Source organism: Dendrobates tinctorius, unplaced genomic scaffold, assembly GCF_039654945.1.
Source record: "Dendrobates tinctorius isolate UK_male_01 unplaced genomic scaffold, ASM3965494v1 ptg000065l, whole genome shotgun sequence".
Lineage (NCBI taxonomy): Eukaryota > Metazoa > Chordata > Amphibia > Anura > Dendrobatidae > Dendrobates > Dendrobates tinctorius.
In genome coordinates, this window is record NW_027361733.1 from 13,990,536 (window position 1) to 14,013,298 (window position 22,763).

At 42.1% G+C, this 22,763-nt stretch overlaps 1 protein-coding gene across 20 annotated transcripts in view; it reads right to left on the reverse strand.

Annotated features, from left to right (window-relative positions):
- The window catches only part of BCAS1 (brain enriched myelin associated protein 1), a 210,741-nt gene that overhangs the window by 40,804 nt on the left and 147,174 nt on the right, over positions 1-22,763 (reverse strand). For all 20 annotated transcript variants that reach the window (XM_073580628.1, XM_073580642.1, XM_073580634.1 and 17 more), the window contains 2 exons: positions 16,564-16,677; positions 6,887-6,949 (listed from right to left, as the gene is read on the reverse strand). In XM_073580628.1, the coding sequence (XP_073436729.1) occupies positions 6,887-6,949; positions 16,564-16,677 (177 nt within the window). The remainder of the gene's footprint in view (positions 1-6,886; positions 6,950-16,563; positions 16,678-22,763) is intronic.

The following is a 22,763-nucleotide window of genomic DNA, read 5'->3' on the forward strand; positions in this document are numbered from 1 at the left end:
GTCTAGTTAGAATGTGACCAGAGGTATACAAATTGCACTTGGAATATGTGACCACCTGATCCTGGCACTGGAGGAGCTTGACAGCACATTTTGAAGGATTTACAAGTATGCAGTCATATAGAGTGACTGCAGACTTGTACCCCAAGGCCAGACAGCCCCTTTAATATTTACATTCTCAGATTTCCTTGCATTTGTGAATACGCTTCTTTACTATTTTGAATTTGACAAAGAATGTTTCATGACTTTGAAGATTAAAGCCAACATTCATCAAAACAGTTTTCACCAGAATTATTTTGCTCAACCCATGATTGCGTAGTTTTTGAATATTGGGAATTTATTCGGGAGTCAGCGTGGCTAAGCGCAGCCAAAAAATTCATCATAATTTACGCCACAAAAATAGCATAAATTCTGACAGCGTACTCCAGGCCTTGAATAAAGTACATTTCTTGCCCACGTCTCTTAATGAATTTGGCATTTTTTCCTCCAGCAGATTCTTCATTAACACTGGAATACAAAATGTCAGTTTTCAAGATAAAGGACTTGAATCTCTAAAGGAAAGATTGCAAAATCTTTTGAGACTGATTCATCAAAGTGTGTACGTCAGTTTTCTGTCATAAAACATTTTGAAATGTTGCAAAAGTTTTAGAATTTAGAATTTGCCTTTTTACACCATTTTTGGCCAGCTGCGCCAAAGTGGGCATAGCATGGGCGGGATAGTGTGTGGTGGTGCCCACCCACTAAATCCATCATAAATTAATCTACTTTAGTGGATTTTACTGCTAATTTATGCCAAAAATTTTACTTTAATCCCTGACTAGGGTAACATTTTTGGTGAGGTGCGTGCTAGAGAAGATGTGCCAAATTCACTAAGAGGTACCTCTTAAAAAAATCAGCGCATCGTACTCCACAAAGCCCCTTCATTATGACTGGCATGTACAGTGCAAGTATTTTTTTGTTTAACCCCTTTGTTTCTACTCCCTGATTAGGCCCTAAACTAAATATAATAGTGACACAGTGGTCCATGCTGCTGTTTTGAGGCTTGACAGTGACGCAAGTCTGTGCTTATGCCAAATTCCTGAGAAGCAGAATAAAACTAGGAGGAAAAAAAAATTCCAGAGACACTAAGATGAGTGAACCTTTTTCCTCACTAATCCATAGCAACTTCAAAATATAGTGGTAGAGAACTTACGCTATTGACATAGACCAAGAGAAGGAGCCGTACTTCATGTTCCTCCTACCACTAAGGAACCATAATGTCCAAAAAAGGATCCTAACCTTTGCCTGGGAAATGAATGTGAAGAATCCTATCTGATTTTGCAATACGATCTCTAGAAGAGCCATCGCTACTGATGAATCAATTAATGGAGTAAATGGGCTTATATGTTTAGAAAAGAGTGTGTATAAAAAAGAAATTTGATTTAAAAATGTGAAAATATTTGGGGTCCATAGATGGACTCCCCTGGTCTACCATCGATCATCCTGCTGTTGGAAAACGTATTTGTATATGTACAGTAAATTAAGCTAACTTTCCCTTTCTAGGTTCAATATGAATAGTATAAATGGACATTGGCTGGATGATAATAATCTTTTGTTTGCACAGTGCACTATTATTATTACTATTATGTACCACAGAAGATACTCTTCAGTTTATCCACATAAAAATTGTTCCAGGACTTGTGTCTAAGTTTGTGGGGAGGGGACGGAATTACCTTCTTTCTGTTTTTGTGATTTATACTGGACTATATATTTTGTTTTTGTTGTAAATTTTTGAAAAATGTTCAATAAAAAGAATCTGATTTAAAAAAGAGCCATCTCTTAGAGTCCATTTAGATGGTTTCTATCTTAAAATTTCTTCCATCCCCCAAAATTGATACTTCAATCATACACATAAGTCTTCTCCTACTTATTTTGTTTGATAGTACTTGTGTATATGGGTTGATTTTATTTGGTTGTTGTTTGATATGTTATGATTTTTGGTATGATACCGACATTGTACAATAGTACTATTTAGGTACTGTAGTATATTATATGGTAGTCTAATGTAAAAAAGTAGTAATATTTACGCACTATACTGCACTATTAGGATGGTATGGTAGTATTATGTACCACTACAGTATGGTAGTATTATGTACACAGAATATCAAAAATAAAATGCAGAAAATCACATTGTGTAAATTACATAAATTTATTTGCATTTTGCAGGGAGAAATAAGTATTTGATCCCCTACCAACCATTAAGAGTTCTGGCTCCTACACACCAGTTAGACGCTCCTAATCAACTTGTTACCTGCATTAAAGACAGCTGTCTTACATAGTCACCTTTATAAAAGACTCCTGTCCACAGAGTCAACTGCACTTAACAGGGCAGAGAAGTACGGCTACACAGAGGCGCGACACGAGGCAAGCAAGAGAGCGGCATTGCATGAAGATGGAAGGCGCCGGGCCAGGACCAGCAACACCCCTTGGACCGGACCGCCCCGCAGGGGACTATAATAAAAGTTATTTTTCTTCTTTTCCAGGTCGGGTTGGGGGCCGATATGCAGCATTATAGAATGCTGTATATCAGCCCTGAAAGGTGATGATCGTAACTTATATTGGACAAAACTTCCCTTTAAAATTATAGATTGTTCACTTCTTTGTCAGTGGGCAAACTTAAAAAATTAGCAAGGGATCAAATAATTATTTATTTCACTGTTTCACTGTGTGTGTGTGTGTGTATATATATATATATATATATATATATATATATATATACAGTATATACACACATATATGACACAGAGTTAATAGCAGTTTTGATGGTATTAAATGGGCAGTGCAATATGATTTAGGGCAGCATAATTTAAAAGTGTATAGCGGTAATATTTATGCACTGTATGGCTGCATTATTTTGACACCTGCATAGCAGTATATTATTTAAATTGAAATGTCGCATATTGATGTTATTTATGTGCTCTATGTCAGAATTATTTTAATAAGAAATATGGTGTAAATCAGCATAAAATCTTTTCACAAGGTGTCAGTGTCCCATATTGGGTTAATTAGAATAAAATCTTAACAGGGAAACAGCAAGTTTTTACATGTGGAAGTAGCAACGTGGCCATATAGGTGCTTGTCCACTAATAAAAATGCTTCCTTTTTTACAAAGATAGGATGTGCCAATCATGAGAAATCTAGCATAAAAGCAATATGCAAATCAGGCTGACAGTGCACTATGGAGTGTCCATGCACTGGGAAGAATCTATTCAAGGGCATTGACACGCCCCCAGTGCACTTACAGCCTGTAATGCATATGGCTTTTAGGCTAGATTTCTCTTGACTGGCACATCCAATATCTATAAAAAAGGTATCATTTTTATTAGGTGACAAGCACCTATACAGCTATAGTGCTACTTCCATTTGCAAAAATGTGACAACAGATTTCCTTTAATATCCCTGGTGAGCTTTAAAGCACAGGCGGACATGATGACGTCAGCAAAGAGAGTCACTACATATTTGTATGAAAAGCTTTAGATCATTCACACCACGGCCCCATCGTTATAGCAGGTTGTGTACAATGGAGACACGACTCTTCATCCCGTACAAGTGCGATTACTGCTAATAAGGAACATTGACTTTATCAGTCTTACTTCTTTGTTGGAAGCATTTTTGTACAAGGAACCTGACAGATGGAGACGTCTTTAACGCTTCGTGTCCAAACACTGGGCTCGGCATGCTTGCTCAGGCTGATGGGAAAATAAACAAGGTCTCTCCAGCAGGATATGCAAATGCCAGGAGGCTGTATGAAAGCTTAGAGCTGTACTGAGCTCTTTGCCACCAGCTCCCCAGTGTCCAGCTGTCAATTACAGCACTATTATGTTTATTATATCATTAGAAATCCACAGTCATCTATTTCCAAACAGGAAGATGCCTGGGGTATGCTCTGTGCCCACTAGTGTCTGTATGTGCATCGCTGTGCAGGAGTAGAAGTCACCTGTTGGTCACATTGTTTAGAAAAAAAAGTACATGCTACAATATACATTGTTGTGTTTGCCAACTGTATAGGAAAGTACAATGTACAGCACTTTCTCATAGAGTAAAAAAGGTATGTCTGTAATGGGAGATTCCCTGACACATACATCAAATTATATAGCCGGTGTCCGATGCAGGATCCGGCGGCAGCACTGCGCATGCGCCGAGAGCCGCTTCTATTGGCCGACACATACCATGTGACCGGCCACCAATGATACATAAAGGTCCTGGTCTTCCATCTTTTATACATCACCTTGAGAAAGTACCCTGCAAAACAAGCAAACCGCAAGTTGGGGTTCTCCAGGATCCTGTCCTGTGCCTTTCACCCATCATTTTACTGGTAAGCACTGCTCTTAGCGGAAGGACTTTTCATATATATTACTTGTTAATTGCTGATATAGAATATTGGATTGAGCAGTTTCTTGCCTATCTACAGTACAGGTTCAGGTGGTATATAGGCTCTGGAGGTCTGTTCTATTTTCCATCTTTGTGCACTTTATATTCTATTTTGTATTTTTGTACTATTTATATATCTTTTGTAACTAATAAAATTATACTATTTTTACCATGAGACTCCTTTATTTTCCTTATATACAGAAGATGTATAACTTATACCAGCTGTATATATATAATTATATACAGAATATACCAAGGTTATACCAGCATGCTCCATATCACTATATACAGAAGATGTATAACTTACACCAGCTGTACATATATAATTATATACAGAAGATACCCAGGTTATACCAGCATGCTCCATATCACTATATCGAGTAGATGTATAATTTATACCAGCTGTACATATATCATTATATACAGGAGATACCCAGGTTATACCAGCATGCTCCATATCACTATATACAGAAGATGTATAACTTATACCAGCTGTACATATATAATTATATACAGGATATACTCAGGTTATACCAACATGCTCCATGTCACTATATACAGAAGATGTATAACTTATACCAGCTGTACATATATAATTATATACAGATTATATCCAGGTTATACCAGCATGCTCCATATCACTATATACAGAAGATGTATAATTTATACCAGCTGTACATATATAATTATATACAGAATATACCCAGGTTATACCAGCATGCTCCATATCACTATATATAGAAGATGTATAACTTATACCAGCTGTACATATATAATTATATCCAGCAGATACCCAGGTTATAACAGCATGCCCCATATCACTATATACAGAAGATGTATAATTTATACCAGCTGTACATATATAATTATATACAGAATATACCCAGGTTATACCAGCATGCTCCATATCACTATGTACAGAAGATGTATAACTTATACCAGCTGTACATATATAATTATATACAGGAGATACGCAGGTTATACCAACATGCTCCATGTCACTATATACAGAAGATGCATAACTTATACCAGCTGTACATATATAATTATATCCAGCAGATACCCAGGTTATACCAGCATGCCCCATATCACTATATACAGAAGATGTATAATTTATACCAGCTGTACATATATCATTATATACAGGAGATACCAGCATGCCCCATATCACTATAAACAGAAGATGTATAATTTATACCAGCTGTACATATATAATTATATACAGGAGATGCCCAGGCTATACCAGCATGCTCCATATCACTATATACAGAAGATGTATAACTTATACCAGCTGTATATATATAATTATATACAGGAGATACCCAGGTTATACCAGCATGCTCCATATCACTATATACAGAAGATGTATAACTTATACCAGCTGTACATATATAATTATATACAGAAGATGCCCAGGTTATACCAGCATGCTCCATATCACTATATACAGAAGATGTATAACTTATACCAGCTGTACATATATAATTATATACAGAAGATGCCCAGGTTATACCAGCATGCTCCATATCACTATATACAGAAGATGTATAACTTATACCAGCTGTACATATATAATTATATACAGAAGATACCCAGGTTATACCAGCATGCTCCATATCACTATATACAGAAGATGTATAGCTTTTACCAGCTGTACATATATAATTATATACAGGAGATACCCAGGTTATACCAGCATGCTCCATATCACTATATACAGAAGATGTATAACTTATACCAGCTGTACATATATAATTATATACAGAAGATGCCCAGGTTATACCAGCATGCTCCATATCACTATATACAGAAGATGTATAACTTATACCAGCTGTACATATATAATTATATACAGAAGATGCCCAGGTTATACCAGCATGCTCCATATCACTATATACAGAAGATGTATAGCTTATACCAGCTGTACATATATAATTATATACAGAAGATGCCCAGGTTATACCAGCATGCTCCATATCACTATATACAGAAGATGTATAACTTATACCAGCTGTACATATATAATTATATACAGAAGATGCCCAGGTTATACCAGCATGCTCCATATCACTATATACAGAAGATGTATAGCTTATACCAGCTGTACATATATAATTATATACAGGAGATACCCAGGTTATACCAGCATGCTCCATATCACTATATACAGAAGATGTATAACTTATACCAGCTGTACATATATAATTATATACAGAAGATGCCCAGGTTATACCAGCATGCTCCATATCACTATATACAGAAGATGTATAACTTATACCAGCTGTACATACATAATTATATACAGAAGATGCCCAGGTTATACCAGCATGCTCCATATCCCTATTGGCAAAAAGATACTTAAAATAATGGCCCTTGTATAGCTCATCCATGACCTTCTACACAAAAGTTTACAAGAAAATTGTCATCCATATGGGTACACATAAATCAGAGAAGAATGGGGGATGAAAAAGTTCCATACCTTGTCTGCACCCTCAGTCTTCACTTCCTCTTCAGATTTTGATAAAGACTTATTGGGTGTGACCTAAAAGAGAAATATTTTTAGTGAAGCAATGAATTGTCTCCTAGCTAGATAGAGGTGAATCAATCCCTCCACCTCGAATCCTAACACAAGAAGAATATAAAAGTGGAAATTATTGACATCTCCACTTTTAAACATGAATGTCATTAGCATTAAGAAGATGGAATAGCGCCCCCAGTGAACAAGTATTATGTGAAGGAAATTTTTTAAAATACCCCTGGTCGGGGCATGCTGAGACTTGTAGCAAATGACCTATATTGTTTATTAATAACTTTATTGTTTGTTAATATCTAAGAAGTTAAAATATTGCATTATGTGCCAGGAAGAATGCACTGGATTGATGTGTACAGGGCTTCCCACACCTGGATTAACTATTATAGATAGTAGTCCAGAGCACTAACTACATATTTGTACAATCGCCATGATGGTGTTGAATGTGGTGTTCCATTATCTCAATGACAGAAATAAGAGGAATATGTAATATTTGGGTGGTAAGTACACCTATAAGGAGAAAAGTAATAGTAGACACACGTCTTTAAAGGAATCTATCGGCAGGTTTTTGCTCTGTAATCTAATAGCTGCATAATTTAGAGATAGAGACTTTGATTCCAGCAATGTGTCACTTAGTTTACTGTGTGCAGCAGTTCTGATAGAATCACAGTTTTCTCTGCTGCTGATTTAGCAGAGCTCAGAATGCTGAGTTGTGTATAACCCTGCCCCCACCACTGATTGGCAGCTAGTAAAGAAACACTTAGCTAACATAAATGAATTTAAGTATCCAGGTCCAGATGAATTACACCCCAGAGTACTGAAGGAGATAGCTGAAAAATTTTTTGAACCCCTCTCCATAATCTTTGAAAATTCTTGGAGAATAGGAGAAATCCCAGGAGACTGGAGAAGAGCAAATGTTGTTCCTATGTTCAAAAAGGGGAAGAAGGTGGACCTAGGGAACTATAGGCCGGTGAGTCTGACTTCTATACCAGGAAAGGTCTTTCAACAAATTTTTAAACAACATGTATGTAAGTACCTGGATAAGAATGAAGTGATTAACCAGGGTCAGCATGGGTTTGTAACTAATAAGTCATGTTAGACTAAATTTCCTTCTATGACAGAATCACTGACTGGGTGGATCAGGGAAATGCTGTAGATATAGTATATCTTGACTTCAGCAACGCATTTGACAAAGGACCTCACACTATCCTTATTGAAAAAATGACTAAGTATGGAATATACAAGGCAACTGTTAGGTGGATTCATAACTGGCTTAGTGATCGGATCCAAAGAGTGGTCATAAATGGCTGCACATCAAGTTGGAAGAATGTCTCAAGTGGGGTACCACAGGGTTCAGTCCTGGGCTCTGTATTGTTCAACATCTTTATCTACGATTTAGATGAGGGAATTGAGGGTAAACTGATTAAATTTGCTGATGACACAAAGCTAGGAGGGATAGCTAATACTAGAGAAGAGAGAGAGGACTTAAAAAGAATCAAGATATGAATAAACTGGAGCAGTGGTCAGCAACTAACAGAATGGTTTTTAACAGGGAAAAATGCAAAGTACTACATCTGGGCAATTAAAATGAAAAAAGCCTATACAGAATGGGAGGGATAGGGAGGAATAGGGCTAAGCAACAGCACATGTGAAAAAGACTTGGGTATACTAATAGATCATAAACTGAACATGAGTCAACAGTGTGATGCAGCAGCAAAAAAGGCAAATACAATTCTGGGATGTATTAAGAGAAGCATACAGTCTAGATCACGTGAAGTCATTATTGCCCTCTACTCCTCTTTGGTCTGTCCTCACCTGAAATACTGTGTCCAGTTTTGGGCACCACATTTTAAAAAAGACATCAACAAACTGGATCAAGTTCAGAGAAGAGTGACCAGAATGGTGACCAATCTGCAAGCCATGTCCTATGAGGAATGGTTACAGGATTTGGGAATGTTTAGCTTGCAAAAAAGAAGACTGAGAAGAGACTTACAAAAAGAAGACTGAGAGAAGCTGTCTACAAATATCTCAAGGGCTGTCACTTTGTAGAAGGATCAACTTTATTCTCATTTGCACAAGGAAAGACTAGAAGCAATCGGATGAAACTGAATGGGAGGAGACACAGGAGGAGAAACACATCGTTTTGATGTGCCCGCCGACCGCACGGGAACGCAACAAGTTGCATTTTGTGCAGACGGCGGGTGCATCAAAACGACGCATCCGCATACATTCGCATGTCCTGCATACCCAATGTTGAAGATAGGTACACAGGACGCATGCAGAAGTATGCAGAAGTAGGCGGGGCTTAACGAAGGAAGTACACAGCCCTCCGCAGAGCCCCCGCACGCTAATGTGAAACCAGCCTAAGATATTAGAAAATTTTTTTTGACAGTTAGGGTGATCAATGAGTGGAACAGGCTGCCACGAGAGGTGGTGAGTTCTCCTTCAATGGAAGTCTTCAAACAGAAGCTGGACAGACATCTGTCTGGAATGATTTAGTGAATTCTGCTTTGAGCAGGGAGTTGGACCAGATGACCCAGGAGATCCCTTCCAACTCTACCATTCTATGATTCTAGCTTTCTGTGTACACTGTATATTGGCAGATATATTAGTGAGGGCATGGTTGGACCAGGTAGCACGAGTCAACTAGTCCTCTAATGATAATCTAATGTTGATAAAATACTGATTTTACAGGAAGAGGACAAAAGAGCACCTCACTAGAGTTGTAAAAATCTCAAAAGTAGTGACTAAAGATCAAGGAGGTATAACAAGTAGATGAAAGAATTGTCTGCCTACCTTACAGGGATTGAATGGTCCAGTGTAAGTAAGGTGATCCTATGAAGGAGATTCCTTATTAACCAAAAGATCCATAGAAGTGGCTGCAGCAGAAGATTCTGTGCACTGGAGCAGGGGGGTGGGAGCCAGTGAGTGTGTGGATACTGGCGATAGACACCAGCGGCACAAAGAGAGTGCTGTACACTCCAGGCAGAGGACAAGTGGGGACAGGGGAGCGTCCCCCCTGGATAGTGCGGCCCAACTGAACCTCAACAAGAGTGGAGGCGCGCGGAGTACACCGGACTAGAGACGCCGCTGACAGTGCCGAGGTGTTGGGGGCGTGGTCGTCACCTAGAGCAGGGAACTGGACACAGGGGGAACGGAGGCTGGGAGAGACCAATCGCCTACACGTTTCGTCAGGGCTTCGTCAATTCTTTTCTTGACAGCCACCAGCACAGAGGCTGTCTTAGCGCCTGCAGCTCTCGTTTGCAGTAGGTGGAGCGCCGGTGTTTACTTTTAGATTTCCAAAATACTGATTTTATTGCAACAGCAAAACACAGCCAGTAATTTATTTATCACTGGAATCAGGGTTACTGCCACTACATCATGGTGCTTTTGTATTGTACAGCAAAAACTTGGTGACAGATTCAGTCCCATTGCTCCCGGGGTATAACATCCGGCCCCTCATTATTCCAAATGCCATTACTAACATACTGTATGTGACAGAGTGGTGGGTGGTAAAGAGCTCACCAATACCACTGGGACCCTGTAAGACCATGCAAATGGTGTATAAGTTAGTTTATGAAACTTGTTGCCTACTAAATCTTCCCTCTTCATCTTTGAGTGATATTATTGAGAAGTGGATGGAACCGCAGCAGCTCAGCCATGAAGTAGAGACTAAGTAACGTTACAGAGCGGGGTGACCAAGTGCTGAGGGGCATAAAAGTCACCAGTGCCCTGCTGACTCCATAACTACAGAGTCCAAACCTCTCCTGGCATGAACATCAGTTCAAAAATGATGCAACAAGAGATTCATAACATGGGTTTCCATGACTGAGCAGCTGCATGCAGCCTTACATGACCAAGCACAATACCAAGTGTCAGATACAATGGTGTAATGCCACCACCACTGGTCTCTGGAGCAGTGGAAATGTGTTCTGTGCAGTGATGGATCACACTTCTCTGTCTGGCATCTGATGGATGTCTAGGTTTAGCAATGTTACCTGCCTGACTGCATTGTGCCAGCTGAAAGTTTGGTGGAAGAGGGATAATGCTACGGAGTTATTTTTCTGGGGTTAGCCTTGGCCTCTTACTTCTAGTGAATGGAATCTTAAAGTGGTTGTCCACTACTAGGTCAACCCCTTCTTAAACTAAATTTTTCGTCCACGATAAAATAATAAAGCCTATACTCAACTCCCGTGCCGGTGCCATTTGAGCGGTGTCAGCACTCGCGGTCCTGGGGCTATGATGCAGTGGAAAAACACGTGATGCCTGGCGCCCAGTCAACGCTGGCATCACTGTCTAGGATTAGGATGCATAATCTGAAGAAACATAATTGCTGGAGCTGAATGATGCGACCCAGGCTCACTTTGTATTAAAACAGTAAATAAACAAAAGCACCTGATGATGCAGGAGTGGTGAAACATGTTCAGGGATATATGTAGCATGTGTTACCTTTCAACATCAGTACGATGTGCTGTGCAATTACAAATATATAGTAAGCGTACTGGACCATTGTCTGTAATAATCAATATATATGTGGGTAGTCCTATTAATATTAATACACTACCGTCTTCCCAGCACATAATGCAATATGTTAAAGAGGTTGTTCAGTACTTTAATGTCTGATTGGTGGGGGTGCTACACCCGGCTCCCCCAAAGCTAAGCTGCTCCTGATGTTGGCCGGCATTGCTCAGTTATGGAGCTGCACAGCTCCGTTGGTGAAATAGTGGTGCAGTTGCTTACCTCCCAACTTTTGAAGAAGGGAAAGGGGATCAAAGGCTGCCGAGGCAAATTTTAGGTCACGCCCCCAACCACACCCATTTCACAACTAGTCACACCCATTTCCACGCCCCAAACACACCCATTTAGCAGTGCTGATCACACTGACTGGTACTGAGGGCACAGTGGCTTGTACTGTGGGCATACTGACTGGTACTGAGGAAAAGAAAGAACAGAGAGAGAAAAAAGAAAACAGAGAGAGAAAGAAAGGAGAGAGAGAGAAGAAAGAAATAAAGAACAGAGAGAAAGAAAGAAAGAAAGAAAGAAAGAAAGAAAGGAAAGAAGAAAGAAGGAAAGAACAGAGAGAAAGAAAGAGGAAATAAGGAAAGAATAGAAAGAAAGAGGGGAAAGAAAGAACAGAGAGAGAGAGATGGGAAAGAAAGAAAGATGGTACAGAAAGAACAGAGAAAGAAAGAGGGGAAAGAAAGAACATAGCAAAAGAAAGAACAGAGAGCGAGAGAAAGGAAGAGGGGAAAGAAAGAACAGAGAGAAAGAAAGAAGAGATAAAGAGAGGAAAGAAAGAAAGAGAGAACAGGGAGAAAGAAAGATTAGAGAGAGAAAGAAAGAGGGGAAAGAAAGAAGGAACAGGGAGAGAGAAAGGAAGAGGGGAAAGAAAGAAAGAGCAGAGAGAAAGAAAGAACAGAGAGAGAAAGAAAAGAGAAAGAAAGAAAGAACAGTGAGAGAGAAAGAAACAAACAGAGAGAGAAAGAAAGATTCTATAAAGATACTATAGCAGCCCGTCTCACATTGTAGTGCCCACCTGAGCCTCCTGGTGCAGGACATATCATGATCCACTTGTGGCCGACATCCCCAAGTCCAAGGCAATCCTGCTGTCCGCGCTGGAGCAGGAGGACACAGTAATGGATCTGAAGCATTCCCTGAAGTGCCTCCATGGTTCTGTCACAATCTCCTTCCAAAATTACCTAATTTCCGGTCAGCTTCTAGCATGTCGCTTCCGGTGTAACGTCACGTGTGAATTTTAAAGTGCTCTTTGGGGCTTCGCCGTGTACTCCTGTGTCCGCAAGAAAAGTAAGCTCCAGGCCGGGGCAGACTATCAAAATCAGGACTGTCCCGCTGGATCCGGGACACCTCATACACACACGGTTCCGCTTTGTGTGCCTCATACACACACGGTTCCGCTGCGTGCACCTCGCACACACACAGCTCAACTCCGTAAACCTCGTACACATGCGGCTCTGCTCCGTACACCTTGTACACACTCTGTAAACCTTGTACACACATGGCTTCGCTCCGTAAACCTTGTACACATGCGGCTTTCCTCCATACACTTCGTACACACGCGGTTCTGCTCCATACACCTCGTACACACGCGGCTCTGCTCCGTAAACACACGGCTCAGCTCCGTACATTTTGTACACACAGGACTCTGTTCCGTACACCTCGTACAAACACGGCTCCGCTCCGTACACCTCCCACACACGCGGCTCCACTCTGTAACCTCCTACACACGCGGCTCTGCTCTGTACACGTGCGGCTCTGCTCCGTACACCTCATACACACGTGGCTCTGCTCCATACACCTCGCACACATGCGGCTCCGCTCCATACACATCGTACATGTGCGACTCCACTCCGTACACCTTGTACACGTGCGGTGCTGCTCCGTACACCTCGTACACACATGGCACTGCTCCGTACACACGGCTCCGCTGCGTACACCTCGTACACGTGCAACTCTGCTCCGTACACCTTGTACACACGTGGCTCCGCTCAGTACACCTCATACACATGTGGCTCTGCTCCGTACACCTCATACACACATGGCTCTGCTTCGTACACCTCGTACACACATGGCTTTGCTCCGTACACCTCGTACACATGCGGCTCTGCTCTGGACACCTCGTACACGTGCGGCTCTGCTCCGTACACCTTGCACACAAACAGCTCTGCTACATCCACACTGAAAACCCCTCCCGACCCTACACATAAACTTCACCTCATCCAGCACCATCCATGACAACCAGCACAGCAGAGTCCTGCAGATACGGAGGGGTCGGGATGTGCGCACAGGACCTGTGATGAGGTCACAGGAGGGGAGGAGTCAGGGGTCACATGATCAGAGGCATTGGATGCCCCTGATCATGTGACCCCTGATTCCTCCCCTCCTATGACCTCATCACAGGTCCACTGAATAGCCCAGCTATCTGTTATTGCTGGGGTTCATCACTGTGGGGCTGCGGTGGCCAATGGGTCTGTCTGGGAGGGCGTGCGGCTCAGTGAAATGCGGGAAAAATAAACTACCGCCCGGGACATTCAATCAAAAACGGGACAGTCCCGCCAAATCCGGGACGGTTGGGAGCTTTGAAGTTGGGTACTGCACATCCGGCCTCTAATGGTTTGAATAGGGGGTGTATGTGCAGTACCGGGTCGCTGCCACTACAGAGTAGCTGGAGCTATGCATCTCTGTAACTAGGCACATCCGGCCGCCGTTATCACCAGGAACAGCTGATCAGTGGGGGTGCTGGGTGTCCTAAGGATAGGCCATCAATGTTAAAGTCCTAGACAACCTCCTTAACTTTTTAATTTGACCCTTAATAAAGGATTTACCATAAGTTATAGGTTTTATAATACACCAATAAGAATCAAATTTTACGTCCTGTTAAAAAAGGTTGTCCCGCTAGCATGACCTTGTACCCTTTAAGTTATTTCCATATGTGTCTATTCCTTTCCCAGGCCCATATCCTTCCCCAGTATACAGTATTTGGTATTTGGGTGCTTGATAAATGGCTGGTCCACTGCCCTAAGGGGTTAAATCTAGAATGATAAACTTTATTGTAACCCTGTTCTTGTCTATTATACAAAGTATTAAGAAAGATACAATGGAAACTCTGGGCACCAGGACACAAGAGTCACAATCACCAAAGCAGGCAGCCACAAAGAGCACATTGTATGCGCAGTGACAGTGCGCTGCTGGATAAGAGGGCAGCACCGCCCGGGGTACGACATTTCATGTGCCTGGTAATTAGTTCTCTAATAAACCAGGCTAATGTACACATAGTAAGGGGAATTTATCACTTTTGTGGCAGAAAACTGTCATTATAAAGGAAGCAAATTTTGTCACAAACCTCATATGCACAAAAAAAGTGCGATTTTTGGCCTTTTTACACCTTTTTGGTCACTTTTAAAAAAGTGATGCGAAAGTAGGGAGAGGTAGTGGGAGCAGACGGGACCACTCAGATTATGTCAGAATACTCTGAATTAAAACCGGTTTATGAAACAGTGTGTGGGTGTCATAAGGCTGATCTGGTGAGAGCAGAGAATTCCTGACTGATTCACAGCCTTTTCACAACATAATATAATAACAGAATTTCCCTCTCTATAATAACACAATAGACACTTTCAGCTCAACTTTCACTGTCTCAACCCCTTAGCGCTATATTGTTTCTGATATTCGATAATGCACATATTGCAGTGGTTACCGACAGTCCTATGTAACACCACAGACAACAAGATAATGACTCCCTGAAAACAGATAATGTGGTAGTTGTCACTTGCAGTCCTATGTAACACCACAGATAAAACACGGATTATTTTCTAAGTACAGATAATGAAGTAGCTGTTACTTGTAGTGAAATGTAACACAACAGATAACACAGAAATAACTGAGTACAGAAGCTGTATGAGATTTGTACCTTTTACCTGCAGTCCCATGTAACACCACAAATAACACACTGAGTTCAGATAATGTGGTAGATATCACCTACAGTCCTATGTAACAACATCACAGATAAAACACTCGGAGTACAGATAATTTAGTAGATGTTACCTGCAGTCCTATGTAACACCAAAGATAATACACAGATCATTGTATTAAGTATAGATAATGTAGTAGCTGTTGCTTGCAGTTCAATGTAACACAACAAATAATACAGCGATAACTGAGTACAGAAACTGTATTAGACCAGTACATTTTACTTACAGACCTATGTGACACCACAGATAACACAGTGATAGCTCCCTCAGTACAGATAATGTTGTAGATGTTATCTGCAGTCCTATGTAACATTACAGGTAACACAGAGACAACACCCTGAGTACAGATAATGTAGTGGATGTTAGCCGCAGTCCGATGTAACACCACTGATAACAGTGATAACTCTCTGAATACAGATAATGTAATGTTACCTGCAGCCCAGTGATAAGAGTGATAACTCTGAATACCGATAATATAGTAGCGGTTACCTGCAGTCCTATGTAACACCAAAGTAATAACTCTCTGCATACAGATAATGTAGTTGATATTTCCGGTCCAATGTAACACCACATATTACACAGTGATAACTCTCCGAGTACAGATAATTTAGCAGATGTCATCTGCAGTCCTATGTGACAACACGGATAACACACTGATACAGTAACTCTCACACTATGGAAAATGTAGTATGTTACCTGCAGTCCCATGTAACAACACAGATAACAGTGAAAACTCTCTGAATACAAATAATGTAATGTTACTTGCAGCCCAGTGATAACAGAGTGATATCTCTGAATAGTAGCTGTTACCTGCAGTCCTATGTAACACCACATATAACACAGTGATAACTCCCTGAGTACAAATAATGTAGCAGATGTCACCTGCAGTCCTATATAACACTCTACTATAGGCAAAATCCTGTGCTAACCATTAAGAATGCCAAATGACAAACTCATCTAAATTAACTCTTTAATTTAACTTTCAACACAATTTTTGGTTCAAATAATTATACTAAAACCATCCAGCCTGGGGAATGCGTTCCCCTCTAGACTGCAAGCCTTTAGGACTAGCTATCTCTCTTAAACTGAACATCTGCCATACGCCTAGTATTCAGAAGCAGACGCCACAATCCTTACCAGGGTCTTGAAGAAGCTCATGACTGGGTGCAGCTCCGCAGGTGGAGTGTTCTGGGGCTCTTCGGATGCACTCTGCTCCTCTGCACTTGCTGCCTGGTCGTAATCATCTACGCTCTGCAGGGAGAGACAGATCCTGTTTATTCAGCTCAGCGCAGCCCTATTCCTTATTTGCCTCATTCCTCTCTCACAATCCTAATTCCTGTCATTCTTGATCCCACATGGGGCGAACAATCGGCCATTGTCGGCGCATTGTTATGGGCCATAATATATGCACAATTTACCAATGGCTCGAGTAACATTCTGTCCTGCTGAACAGAGCCGGCCAAAGACATGGAGCAGCGCGCGGCCACCCAAACAAATCCCCTTTTCTTTTGCGCAGTTCACCAGTTGCAAGATGGGACACGTGTCCAGGTTATTGGCTCAGACTTCCTCAATGGCCAATTATCCACTAAAAAGCGTCTTCCATCTCTCATTTGTGTTTGCACGCTCATCACTGAGCAGAGTAGAATATACAGTGAAACTTCATTGAGACGACCACCGACAATTGCGTTGAAAACTTTTGTCCCATGCTTCTCCACTGTATACGAGGTTTTTGAGATGAGTCTTGACTCATTAGCATAAGGCTCTATCTAAACATGGCATCCTTGTCATTGGCGAAAGGACTCACACACTCTGTGCAAATGTGTGCAACGTTCCTGATGCTTTTACGTGTATAGCGATGATGGAGGTGCAAAGTGCATGGGCAAAAGAGAAATCTAATTCAAATCAATGTTTGGTGTGACCACTCTTTGCCATCAAAACATCATCAAAGCCTCAACTATTTCACATTTTTACTCATCAGTCCAGAGCACCTACTGCAATTTTTCTGCAACCCAACTCCTATGTTTTTGTGCATAGATGAGTCACTCAGTCTTGTTTCCACATCGAAGGAATGGTTTTTAGTTAAACTTTGGTCTTCCAAGAAGACCACTTTTCAACAAACTTTTCTGAACATCAGATAGATGTAAGTGAGTCCAACTGGGTGCTGAGAGTTCTGAGCTGATGGCACTGTTGAACATTGTCAGATTTTAAATGAAAGTAAGTATGAGTCTTTCATCTGCTCCACTAAGTTAATTTGACCGACCACTGCAACTACAGTACTCAATGTTGCCTATTTCTTGGTGTCATCAACGTTGAGAAATACAGGTAGATACTTATTCATCATGCAATACCATCAGGGTGTCTGATTGGCTCCAAACTTATTCTGCAGCAGGACAACAACCCCAGACAAACAGCCAATGTCATTAAGAACTATCTTCAGGGTAAAAAAGAACGAAATGTTTGGAATAACTTCTGTGCTGAGTTACTTAAGAAAATGTGAGCAAACTGAGAACCGAGATTTGATGCTTTGATGGCAAAGAGTGGTCACATCAAATATTGATTTTATTTAACTATCTCTTTAATTTACTTTGTGTCTTGTTAATTAATAAAAGTAAAGTATTAACACTTCTGACTTGTAAGTTTTCAAAAAAGATGCAAAGTGCCGGGATCCTGTGAACCATGATACGGCAATAAAATGGTCAGAAAGACTTCTTTAGTTTATCATACATGCTGTCGTTTTTTTTTATAAGTTACACTATAGCTTCATGAACTCTCTTTCAAAAGTGCAGAATGTAGAATGTTTCAAAACTGTAGAATGTAAGCCCGAAATGGCAGGGTCCTCTCCCCTCTGTACCAGTCTGTCATTGGTAGTTTGTTACTGTAAGTGATATCTGTATTTTGTATGTAACCCCTTCTCATGTACAGCACCATGGAATCAGTGGTGCTATATAAATAAATAAATAAATAAATAATAATAATAAAAAGTGCAAACTTTACAATTTACTTGTTATTAAAAATACTCTCCATTCTCAAGAACGGAGAAATATTTAAATTCTATACTTTACAGCTCTTTGTTTAAGCTGTCAGCCACCTCTGGAGTCATAGGTGTCTAGTCTCCTAGACAAAAAGGGCTCAGGGCTTACAACCTCTTAGATATAGAGGTTGTAAGTGCTGCTCTGAAGCTGCCTGAATTGCTTGATCTGGCCAGCGCACTCTTCCAATTCTACAGCTTCTTTTACTTGCAGTGTAGGAAAAGCACACAGATAGGACCGGTGTGCACACCTGGACAGGGAGGAAGCCAGGAGGCAGAAGAAGTGATCACCTGGTATGTCCACCCCTGAGTTTATATTGTTATTATTTTGCACATTCTGAAAAATTAGAGCTGGAATCTCAATAGTTGATGTCACTTGCACCAATTAATATACTGTATGTGCCACAGTCCACCTCATCTATGTTTATTTTGCACTTGTGAGAAGATATAGGTCTCCCGGGCTCTGTGTTTAGTTATTGTCAGGAAGGAACACGAGTTCTTCTCATGAATCCTCTAATAAATTTTATAGCAGTGATCATAAGTCCCTGGCAGCTGCTGGATTTACCGCAAGCAGCCATAAATATCATTATCACTATAAACTCCACAAACAAGTCCAGCGCCTTAATCTCTGCTGCTTTCCTGCCATCACTGCCCTGCAGATGGTGGACTGGGGATTACAAGTTTGTGTATTATAGACTTGACACCCTTTCATGTACATTGTATGTTTTGGAATTTTCATTTAAAGGGAAAGTGCACCTGTAGACTCTCTGCTCCCTGTTTACCCTGCAAGTAAATGTAATCTATTATTCCATGCTAGCAGCCATTTTCCTAACTATAGGACACATTAATAGTTTATTATTCCATTATGCTAGTTTATATCTGTAACAGACTGGGTGGTGGAACCACTGTGCCATGATCTGAGGAGACCCTGAAGGGTGTTACTAGGTAGGTGGCTCACCAAGTTCAATCTCGGGTGCATGGCGGCAGACAACACCATGATTGAGGAAGGACGAGGGAGGCAAGACCAGGTGGTACATTAGGAGTGACGTCGGGTGTATGGCAGCTAACCCCCAAGGGACAGGAGGCAGGAATGGCCCGGAATGATAGACAGGCAGGCAGGCGGGTACAGCTGATAGACAGGCAGGGGGGCACAGCTAATAGACAGTCAGGCAGGTGGGCATACAGGAAGAAGAGCACTTGGACCTGAGAACTAGCAAATGTGTTATTATTATTATTATTATTTATTTATATAGCACCATTGATTCCATGGTGCTGTACATGAGAATGGGTTTCATACAAATTACAGATATCACTTACAGTAAACAAACTAACAATGACAGACTAATACAGAGTGGAGAGAGGACCCTGCCCTTTCGGGCTTACATGCTACAGGATGGTGGGGAAGGAGACAGTAGGTTGGTGGGTTGCAGCAGTCCCGGTGTTGGTTGAGGTGATATCACTGGTAGTGGTGAGAGAGAAGGAGGTAGCGGGGTCATTGCAGGCTGTAGGCTTTCTTGAAGAGGTGGGTTTTCAGGTTCCGTCTGAAGGATCCAAATGTGGTTGATGGTCGGACTTGTTGGGGCAAAGAATTCCAGAGAATAGGGGCTATTCGGGAGAAGTCTTGGAGGCGGTTGGGTGAGGAGCGAATAAGTGTAGAGGAGAGAAGGAGGTCTTGGGAGGACCGGAGATTACGTGAGGGAAGGTATCGGGAGATTAGATCAGAGACATATGGGGGAGACAGGTTATAGATACGTCAACCTGTATGGAGATGCCTGTGCAACATATACTAGACACAGTATCTGTTGCACAGGCATCTCCCTGCAGGTTTAGGTGCCTTAAATAGTACTGTCTCACAGCCATTTGCTGGGGACACTTTAGGACTGTGCATGCAGCCCCTTTAAGAAGGGGGGAACATGTACAGCCTAAGCAAAGTGCATGGGGATCGGCATGCTGTGTACGTACCCCAGACATCAGCAGCAGGAGAGGAGGGAGGAAGTGTTGAACCGTGGCATCTCAGCTGGGGAATGGAAGCAGAGGAGAGAGACAGCGGCGCTACAAGTACACCTTTTACGCCCCCTCTTTTTCAAGCCCGCAAGGAATTTGTCTAGGAGGAGGGGGGCATGGATGTTCTCTCTAGGCTCCCAATACTTCTCCTCAGGACCAAACCCTTTCCAATTCAATGGTGAATGGTCTAATGAAGCGAGGGCCCAGTTTATAGGATGGTACCTTGAGTTAGACATACTTAGAAGAGAACAGCCAGACCTTGTGCCCAGAACAAAACAGAGGTGGATCCAGACATCTCTTGTCTGTGTATTTTCATCCCGAGGGCTTCAACAATGTGGACTTGGTGTCCTCCCAGATTTTGTAAAAACCTTTGACTAGGGACTCAGCATCCGGAATATCAGAGGAAGAAGAGACAGGGAGCAAAATATTGGGATGTTGACCTTAGGCTACAAAAAAATGGACATTTGGTAGATGATTCACTGACATGGTTTTAAACAAGAATTCGGTCCACAACTGGAGTTTAGACCAGTCTGTCATGGGGTTTCTGTAACAGAGAGAAGCTAGAAGACCACGGCATCGATTGCTTCCACTCCTGCGATGAGAAGAAGCACTTCATTTTAATGGTGGTTATTTCCTCTGACAGAACAGGGGTTAATTAGCCATGTTGGAGAGACGTAAGCTCTCTGCTGAGCTCAGTTAGCCACTGCCATTCCCATTATAATCTGATCTCTATTGCACATTCATGTCAGAGCTAGCATTTGCTGCATGGCTTCGGGAGGGAGAGGTGTTTATATGAGAAGGTGTGTTGAAGGGGTTATCTGTGACTGTTGAGTGGTTTGTACATATGATAATTGCCCTTCCTTTCTCTATTTCTGTTTTTTCCTCTACATCCACTCCCCAGTGCATTACTCTGTTATATGTGAGTGAATATTTTGTATGCCTGGAGATTTCTGTTAACCCTTGTTTGTTTAGCCTTGTTTGTCGGTTGGTGTACTACGGTGCACAATAGCGCCCCTCTTCCCTGGGTGGAGGAAGAGAACAGAGGGAGGGCTAACTCAGGAGACAGGGAAAGGGTGGAGGCCCAAGCAGCTTCACCTTCGGAAGTATCCTGGAGAATAGGGCGCCACCTAGAGATAGGGACAGGGAAGGAACCCCTGGTCCCGGATCACCCGACAGCTATGTCATGACACAGTCACTGTGGTGGACATTGACGAAGTGACGTAGGAGGAGTTGGTCAGGATCTGATTGATCCGATCTACCTGACGATTAGATTGAGGGTGGTAGGTGGAAGAGAAATCCAGAGTGACATCAAGTAATTTGCAGGTGGCCCTCCAGAAAGGAGAAGTAAACTGGACGCCTCTATCCAAGACAATAGGTTCTTCCTTAATTTCTGCAAGACTTGGCAGACATGCCTTTTGGTGTTAGGGCAGATCAAGAGAGCACACCAAGATGTCATCTAGGTATGTTAGGGTTGGCGGAACACACCAAATAAAATATAATAGTAAGGTGCGTTCGCAACCCGGAGTCCACCGTGCAGAGATGGTATACTGCTGCTCGATAATGGCGAACACTGCCTGAACACCGGCGGGGTAACCGCTGACCCGGTGTGTACAGGAGCGAACTCTGTTACTGCACAGAGCTGCAGAATACAGGTGCCGGAGCCTGTTAACCTCACAGGGCTCGGCAAGGTGAACACTAGTTAAGAGACACAGGACTCTGCCACAAGTACGCAGTTCCTCTAGTCCCACTAGCGTTTGACACCACAAATGTGATGCCTAAACTGAATAATATGTGCGCACTGCACGGGTTCAGCGGACATCACTAACCACCCAGAGCGGGGAGGTAAGCGCTTGACTTGAGCACGGCGCCGCTGTGAGCAACGCTGCTGCACATGCGGTCCAGTGGTGCCTTGTGCTGACTGGTGCTATCTGGTGCTAACACTCGTGTGGAGAGCGGGATGCTCTGTGGCACATAGGTTGTGCCACTACTGGCACTGACTCTATCTCCTTAAACCCTAACTCATACACAACCGAGGGTATGGGTTTCATAATGAGTCAGTCACCAGTCTCATACATCCGTTATCACACACACAACTAACCATCAGAGTCTATATTAGCGCATGGCCTCCTTTGATAGCACCATCCTTCCGGGACCATCCTGATGGTCCAATCCGAGCTGCTTGAGGACCTGAGCATGTGACCTCCGACCTCCAATGAGAGGTCATCCCACGGGCATGCTCAGTGGGCTGCAAAAAGGACTTCGCCTCTGGAGCTGCTCACTGCTGACTAGTGCGGATTGCTAAAGC